The sequence below is a fragment of the Chelonia mydas genome, chromosome 18 (assembly GCF_015237465.2).
Source record: "Chelonia mydas isolate rCheMyd1 chromosome 18, rCheMyd1.pri.v2, whole genome shotgun sequence".
NCBI classification, from domain to species: Eukaryota; Metazoa; Chordata; order Testudines; family Cheloniidae; genus Chelonia; species Chelonia mydas.
This window is the reverse complement of record NC_051258.2, coordinates 4,934,439-4,943,300: the sequence shown is the minus strand read 5'-3', so window position 1 is coordinate 4,943,300 and position 8,862 is coordinate 4,934,439. Positions and strand designations below refer to the sequence as shown.

General features: G+C 50.8%; 1 protein-coding gene across 3 annotated transcripts in view; it reads right to left on the bottom strand.

Annotated features, from left to right (window-relative positions):
• Positions 1-2,039: 2,039 nt before the first annotated feature.
• The window catches only part of EPHB2 (EPH receptor B2), a 167,517-nt gene continuing 160,694 nt past the window's right edge, over positions 2,040-8,862 (bottom strand). For 2 of the 3 annotated variants that reach the window (XM_027820662.3, XM_027820668.3), the window contains exon 15: positions 5,354-6,370. In XM_027820662.3, coding sequence (XP_027676463.2) covers positions 6,262-6,370 — 109 coding nt within the window. In that variant the 3' untranslated portion in view covers positions 5,354-6,261. Of the gene's footprint in view, positions 2,723-5,353; positions 6,371-8,862 lie in introns of those variants that run through there. The other variant, XR_006286457.1, reaches the window with a different exon arrangement.

Genomic DNA, 8,862 nt, shown 5'->3' with positions numbered 1-8,862 from the left:
TGCTACAGATGGGATCTGGCAGAAGTGACACCCCGCGAGGAGTCCCCTAACTCCTTCCCTGGCTCCTCCCCCAGGGAGGGGTTCAGTGCCAGATCAGCTCACAGCTCCACCCCAGCACTCACCGCCTCCCAGCAGCCAGGCCTGGCGCCTTCAAATCTCCCCAGCTGGCAGGGTGAGCCCGTCACGCCCTGCAGGACAGCGCAGCATTACCTGTGTGAACCTGCCAGATGGGGGCGCTGCCTGCAGCTGGTTCGCCACGTGGAGCTTGCAGGGGTCTCTGCACAAGCGCACACAGAGCTATCCCAAAGAAAATATCTGTGTGCAGCAATCAGAGACACAATGATAATACTACCCCCTCACTGCCCACCCTTCCTCACCTCTCTGGACTGGGCCCCTGGCTCAGACCAGCTCCAGGGAGGTCACACACAGACTGACAGGGCAGCCTCTTGCTTCCCTCAGGAATTCCCCCAAGGCCTCGTTTTGCATTTTCATGCCCTGAGCTGCAGGTTACGATAGGACAGAGGCAAACATGGGCCAGTCCCTTCTGCAGTGAGCTCAGCCACCCACCCAAGGCAGGGGCTGCGCTTTGATAGGCATTGGCACTCTTGTGTGATGGGTGAAGGATGGGCTTTGCCTCCATGACCATCTTTCACCCCTGCACTCCCCAGAGACGACCTAGGAAATGCTCCAAATCGCTTGCCACCCTGCCCTGTAGGATTCCTTTAGTTCTCTCCCTGCGTTATTTGTTACTAAGGACACCAGAGCGAGAGAGAAACTTGCAGCACCATCACTCCCCCCACTCGCCCAAGTCAGCATCGACTTTCGTGCTGCAAGCACCTGCTGGTGGCTGTGGAGATGATTACGATGCCACAGATCGGGCTTCCTCTGATGCCCGATCTCAGGCAGGGAATCAGGAGCAGGCACAACCGAGCTCTCCAAATGTGAGGACTCTGGCTCCACACAGGCCCCCTTCGGAATACAGAGCAAAGGAGAGGAATGGAAAAGCTGTCCCTCCTCAGCCTCTCTGGGGTGTTTCCCCAGGAACGGCCAGCGAAGCTAACCTCTACAGCAGACGTGATCCCTTGTTGCTGGCAGAACAGCCCAGACCCAAGAGACGCACTGCCGTATGGGTGGATGCGTTCCTGCCATATTTAGGACCAAACATTGATAAAACACCCTCTTCCTTTCAGCTGTAAAAATACCTCACCTTTGGAACAACCCCGTACTGGTGATTTCCTCCCTCTTCCCCGGCTCTGTTTTACACTCTAGATGGATCCAGCCTTGCGGGTTACTCCTGCCACCCCAGCTAGACTGTGATCTTCTACAATAGTTTTCCATGCAGTGACTGTGTAAGTGACAAGGTGATCACTGCTTTCCTCTTTGCCTTGCACTGGTGATTACTTTATCTGCTCTACTGCAAATGGGTCTCCTCTGGCTTACACTGGTGTAAATCTGAGCTAGTCCAGTGAAGCCACCAGGGCTACCCTAGTGTACAAGTGTAAGGGAGAGCAGGAATCAGCCCTTTCACTTGTGCACTACGACAATTAACTGATACCACTATACAATGAATTAATGCTGTTGTGAGCAACACGCACCTAGTTCCTGGGGGTGCCCCAGTACTGGAAGTTACTGGTCACTATTTGGTGGGTGAGTGCTCAGAATACATAAAGAACCTAACTGAGCAACTCCTCAGTTGACGTAAGTTGGCACAGCCCCTTTGATTTCAATGGCGTTTTGTCTATTGACAGCAGTTGAAGATCTGGCCCACAGTTTCTTATCTTTGAGACATGAGACAAAAAGATGAATCCCTGAATGGTGAACCCACCCCCAACGGCCCCTATAACTCCATCCTCCACTGTGGCTGAGAGGAAGCAAGTGCTCATGGCAGAGCTATAATGAAAGTGCTTCCGAGTTTATTTTTCTTTTACTCCAAAGTAGCTCTTAGCCGTTAATTCAACTTACAGAGCTGGAGGTGAAAGCGAAGAGTTGCTTGTTAAATATAAAGAAAAGGAGTACTTGTGGCACCTTAGAGACTAACCAATTTATTAGTCTCTAAGGTGCCACAAGTACTCCTTTTCTTTTTGCGAATACAGACTAACACAGCTGCTACTCTGAAACTTGTTAAATATGACACCCTTGGGATTCTGGTACCCTGGCATCAGCACCCTCCATCCTACTCTTTCTGGTCCTTGCTGCTCAGTTATGGTATCGACACCATGGGTGGGTCATTGCTTGACATTTTTATTGCTATTTTCAACATAACTTTGGAATTCCAACTTAAGTTCTCCTGCCAGACACCATCATTACTGATGCAAGGCAGGCCGTAGCAGCCGGAAGATGGACTGTAAGAAGCTGGAGGAAGAGAACCCTAGCTCTGGAAGCTGGGCTGGACGGCTGGAGGGGAACAGCCAAATTGCAACAAGCTGACTGACAAACTCAGCAAGATGAAATTGCTAAAAGATATACACACCCCCACTCCATTGTGTCACAGTGTCCACATTACTTTTTCACTTGTTACCTGCTCTCTGTATGAAGCTGATTTTTGCCACTATAAGAATGTTTCACAATAGTATGTTTTATACCCATGAAATGCAACTGTTTTGAAGTCACCCCAGTGGCTCTCTGCTTTCCTAGGAGCAGACCCTACCTCCGAAAGCATTACCAGGCAAGGGGGCGGGTGAGGAATGTTGGACGGTGGCTCCTCATGTTCTCAGCTGGAGAGCTGCAGAGAGAAATGGTGCATTATTCGTTCTTTCCATTTCTGTCTCATTCTCCGCTCGTCCCAGGTAAGCGGTCACCGTGACGCCGGGCATTAACAGACCAGAAAACATGCACTTCTTGGGTTGACACGGTGTGATTTTTGGTCCGGGGAAGAAATGACGATGCACCTTTCTGCCTTGCCACCGCCCATGCCAACTCCGGCATCCACTGCTCTGTACAATCCCTTCTTTCACAGTGGGTGGGGTCAGGCAGTTAGATGTGCATAATGCCAGTTGGCGGGTGAAGAGCAGGTTTAGTGCATCAAGGCAGAACATCGCCCAGTGGACACGATCCCCAGAGCCCTGTCCGAAGGTGACCGACTCTGAGGGCTGCAGCATGGCCATCACTCCTACTGAGTTCATGGAAGCATGTAATGGGTGGCCCAGAACAGTCAAGCATTGTCTGGGAAAGCCAACGCAAGCGCATCATGTGATCATTCCAGATGGTTGCCCCATTGGAATTTGCTGGTGGGTTTTCTACAGAGGCAGCTCTCCTCGCACTCAACAGCGTGCCTTGTGCACATAGCAGCTGGCTGACTATGGCTACACGATTTAGTACAGCCCTGTGCGTCCGTCCCCTGGGGATGGCACTGAGCAGCCTCGTCCGATACCTTTGGGCAACACTGATGAGCTCTCCCGTGTTAAAACGTAGCGCTTGCAGTGGAAGAGAGAGCTGCAGTAATGAAGCATTTCTCTCTGCTGCTCTGCTCACCCATCTATCACAGTCTGTGCAGGGAGGCCTCCATTTTCCCAGTATGCCCCTGGCAAGCACTAGGAATGTTCCAGCTGACACACTGTCTCTTGTGTGCCAATCCTGTAACGCTAGACCACACAGTTCTCAGGTCTGCTGCTTGTTAAACACGGGGCCCGTTTACACACACACCAGTTGAATACACAGATAAAGACTGACTGGACTGTGTGTCAGAACGCAGAACAGCCAGCTGACACCCCCGGGCCCCCAGGAGCCTAAGCACGCCTGGCGTTACTTCAGTCTGCTTCCATTGCTTCTTTCTCACCCCAATCATCAGAGACTGGGCCAAGTTCTACTCTCCGTGAAATCTGGAGCGGTGCCATTCATTTCAGAGCGCTTGCTCTGAATTGACACGGATGTCACTGAGAACTACGGCCTGGCCCAGTTACAGAGGTCCCCAGAATACCAGTGATTGTTTGGCCATCAGGCCATGTAAAAACCAGCCCCAGTATCTAGACACATTTCCGACGAATGGACCCTTGAGAGGCAGGCTTTGCATTTCAGGCTCCCGCTGCTGTACCTGTGCACCAGACACACCAGAGAGAACAGAGCTGAGCAGAGGGGTGACCCAAAGCTCACTGGGACCTGTCTCTCAGCCATGTTTTGTCTCCCAGTCAAACCTTAAGGGGAAAACGTTAAGTATTTTGTACAGGGCTTTACATATTTTATAAAGACTCCAGTACAAGCCTGCGTGGCCCAGGAGGGTGAGCCACACATAGGGTTCTCTTCACAGCACATGCTTTGCCCTCTTGGCTTTAGCCACTGGAAAATAACACAGACCAGCTCCCTGAGAACACGTCTTCAAGGCCCTGTCCTGCTGCAAAGCAAAGGTGTTCCTGCATGAAAGACGTGGTGACCCTGGGTGCAGCCCGAGGAATGCCGAGTGACACCGCACATGCCCAGAAGGACACAGGATGATGAAAGCTCTAAGAGCAAATGCAAGCATTTGCTCTCATGCACTGCCCTACGATTTGTCCAGTGTCCAGGGGTTTGTTCTGTAACTAAAGCCTCTGTGTCAGTTCTTTATAACCCCCCTGACTGACTGGTCGGCTGGTTTGGTCTGGGGAGGGACCTGCCTGCTGTGGGCACTTGGCCAGACCTATTTGTTCACGAGTTTTCGCTTTTGCTGTTTTGGCCTCCCCTAGATGTGGCTGAGAACGAAGCCTTTGGCACGTGAAGCAGCTCCTGAGGCAGGGGCTGAGCATCTGAGTGCATAGAGAGCAGCCACATGGCGTTAGGTATCACAGTGAATGATTTACAGCCTGGCCTGTGACAGCGTCCCCACTCTGAGAAACCTTCTGCCAGGATACTGGCGGCTGCCCTTAGTGCATCCCCCCTCCCCTTCTTTTCTCACAGCTGGTAGGACCAGCATAACTCTTCGGGTCTCACCTCCCTAAACAGTCCTGCGTCTCCAAAGGGCTCTGATCATGAGCTGTGGAATGACCCCTCTTTCCTCATCCACAAACCCCTCCATAACCCTGCCCTGCCCTGCAGCAGCAGCCCCAGCTGGGCAGGTGATTATTTCAGCCAAACACCCAGCAGCTAGAAACAGCTGTCAGGCAATGGAAATTACAAAATAACTAACAAGCAAACAGGAGGAAATGTGAATATAAAAAATCTTGCCCTTGGCGTATTGTCTAGTCGGTAAGCTGCAATTCTCCTTCCACAGGGAGAAGGTTCAAGTTCTTGAGAGATACGAAGCCTGGAAATGTCAGTTCCTTTTCATAAAAAAACCCAACCAACCAACCAACCAAAAAACCAAATCCATCCCCCAAACCACAAATTGTTGTAAACAAACAAGGTCAAAGGACAAATCTCCAAACAACGACAACAGAAAAATAAATGGACACGTCAGCATTTGTAATCAAAAACTACTACATACTGTACTTGGGAAGTCTTCTGAGAAAAGGTCATTGGCAACTAGTGAGGCGATCACTAAAAGTCTTGTGCATATGATATGTATGAGACAATGATGCCATTGGAGGGGTGGATGGGAAGACCCCTGGAAAACGCGTCACTCACTAAACCGTTCCATGTCAAGCGAAAATAAGAGGTCTAAAAAGGATTGGTTTCCCCATCCCCCACTCCCAGTGGGTTCAAGGTTCCTTCTCATCTGCAGGAAAAAAAGACTCTTCTTGTCTCAGTTTGTTTATTTTACAAAAATCTTCAGCTTTGCAAAAGTTTGCCACTTTTCAGATGCGCTTGGTCCATTACATGGCAAGAACTTCTCAGCTCTCTCTCCCCCTGTGATTTGCCAGCTGGGGGCTTTCGGGGACGACTGCTGGCTGCAGGATGTCCCCAGAGTCACCATCCCAAGGGAGAAACGGAGGAGCGCTTCCAATGTCTTCACTTGGCTTTCATCTCCTTGACAAAGTCTCTTTGCTCCAGAGGTGTCTGAGGCCTGCTGAAGCAGCCTTGTGCAGGAAGAAAATGAAAGGATCTGCTCTTTTATCTCCCTTTGGATCTCAGAGCCCTTTTCAAAAATGCCATTGCTTTATTATTATTATTTTTAAAAAATATTTCATAGTTTCCCCCCAAAATATTTGTCTTCCTTGTTCCCTTTTTCCATTGCTTAAATTCTAGAAGCTCTTGGCAACCTTTTGTTGTCAGGATGTTTCTTCCTGTTGTCATGATCCTTAGAGCAGCTGCCTGTCTCTGGTGAATGCAGAACACTCAAGAACTGGAGCTTGGACGTACAGGGGCAAAGGGGAGAAGGGCCTTGAGGAAGAGGAGTGTGAGGACGTGTGAACATCAAACCTCCACAGACTGGATCTGATTCATCTGTGCTCGCATCACTTGGATACTGTTCAGAATTTTCTTCTGATGGCCTGCTAAAGTGACCCCGACTCGCAGAATGTCCCTTTGGAATAAAAACAAATACACAATAAAGGCCAGTAAGGAACCCTGTTCAGACACAGAACAAACCCATACGCTGAACATGCATCTGCAGAGCTTTCTTGAGGAAGCTGGGAGTCTTAGGGTTGCTTCTATTAAACTATTACTACAGAAATGTAACAGGTTAAACTGGATTTTGTCTCTCACTCAGAGCCCCGGTACTTTGTCTGTCTCTAAGTCTCTCCCTAGCCTACTTCTCCTAGCCTCTGCACTTCCTGTTAGGTAGCTGCAGTATGCCCAAGATGGTCTATACCACACACTATATTCAGAACTGACAACTAACAGCTCATTCCCATGTTCAGAGCTCTGCAAATCACTGAACTGCAACAAATGACGTGAATTTGTTGCTGATGGAAGGTGGAGGACTGACAGCCCTGGAGGACAGGTTCAGCAATGGCTATTAGCCAAGATGGTCAGGGATGCAACCCCATGCTCCCGGTGTTCCTATGCCTCTGACTGCCAGAAGCTGGGAGTGGACTACAGGGGATGGATCACTCGATAATTGCCCTGTTCTGTTCATTCCCTCTGAAGCACCTGGCACTGCCTACTGTCAGAAGACAGGACACTGGGCTAGAAGGACCACTGGTCTGAGCCAGTGTGGCTGTTCTTATGTCATCTCTCTCTCTCATCACATTTTGGTCCTTCAGTTTTCACATCCGTAGCATGGGGATCATGACACTGACCTTTGTTTGCAAGGCACTTTGGGGTCTCTGTATGGAAAACATTACATTGGTATTCATGTTTATTATGGTCTGTGTATTCTGATGGGTCCCATTGCCATCGCATGCATGAATCTGATGGAAGCTGCCTGGGCTGTGCCTCATATTGCAAGGGATCCTTCACTAAGACAGCCGGGCTTTTGCTCTTCAGCGTCTCTCAGGGGAGTGCCAGCAAGGATGGCAAGTTAGTGCCAATGGTGAAGATTTTGTGCGTGGGCACCCAGGACCTTCCCACTAGGACTGGGGCCAGCAGCTCATTTCACACAGGTTGCTGCACGGCTGGCTGTCGGACAGGAACCATCTGTGGTCACTGCCAAGCTGCTGCATCCCCAGTGGGGGCAAGGAGGCTCCTATCCCCCGGCTAATCCTGTCTATTTCTCCTGGCCAGGATTTCCATGGCCTGAACCATTGGCTACTAGGGGATTGGTTTTATCAGAAAAAGTCATGCTTGTGAATTCTATGCCTGAGGCTCTACACAAGTCCCAGGGAAGCAGGGGGCTGGCACTACGAAGGACATATTACTGTAGATGGTGAATTCCCTGTTGTAAATCAGATGCTCTCCATTCGACTGTTGTCACACCACCGCCTGGACATGTTGGGGCCAAACACAAGAGGCAAGGGACTGCAGGACCATTCCTCCAGCACAGGAGCCAAGTAGGGCAGCTTGCACTGGCCCTTTGCTACCTCCAGTCACAAGCCAAGGGTGAGTGGGGGGCAGGAGAGCAGCCAGCTGAGCAGGCTGCGCACACTCAAGCAGCCCTCTGCCTGCGCCTTCTGAGACAGCCCGATGGGGAGACTCCCAACACAGCAGTACCCAAGGCCCCAGCAGCCCTGGTATTCCCCAGACTCCCAGACAGCATCCTCTGCACTAACCTCCCGAAGGAAATCTGGGATTGGTGAGTATCCGAGTGCGTGTTTGCTGAGTGAGTATCCGACTGTGTGTTTGCTGGGAGGGCAGTTTGAAAGCCTGAGCGAGTGCCTGATTGGGTGGTAGCCTGCAGGGAGTGGGTATTGGGAGTGTCTGTTTGTTTGTTTCAGGGATGCCTGGCTGTTTAAAAATAGCCAGAGCTCCGCGAACCAGCTGAGCGGCGGCCAACCAGCAGAGCAGCACACAGCAGGCGTTTGCCTGGGAGTTCGCCTGGGGTGAGCCCAGTGAGGCTTACATCTTGCCAGCTTCTCTGAGGAAGCTCATAGTAGGAAGGTGATATGAAGGGGGGGTGGGAGTTCAGCTATTGTGACCTACACTGGATGTGCCATATTTGTCTTTCTTCCACAGGACAGAAGCGACTTTGTCTGTACAAAGTGCAAGCTAGTATCCATTTTGGAAGAGAAGATCGAAGGTCTGGAGCAGCAGATATCGACCCTGTGTTGCATACAAGAATCTGAGGATTTTCGGGACAAAAGTCAGGATATGCTTCTACGGGCACAAAGCTCTAAAGATTTAGAGCAGGTTGCACAGCGGAGCCAAGAGGCCAGTGAAGAAGCTTGGCAACATGTGACCTCCAGAAGAAGAAGGGGGAATGTCCAGGTACCAGCAACGCAGACACAGGTAAGTAACCGTTTTCATGTTCTCTCCACAGGTACCATTGCGGAGAGTGGACCAGATGATACGTCTGGGGGGAGAAAGCAGAAGGAGACTCCGTTGGTTGGAAGGCATGAGATGCGCTCTCCTGAGGTTGGGGGTTCCACGACCACCACTCCCAAGAGAAGGAGGCGGTGGTGGTGGTCGGGGACTCTC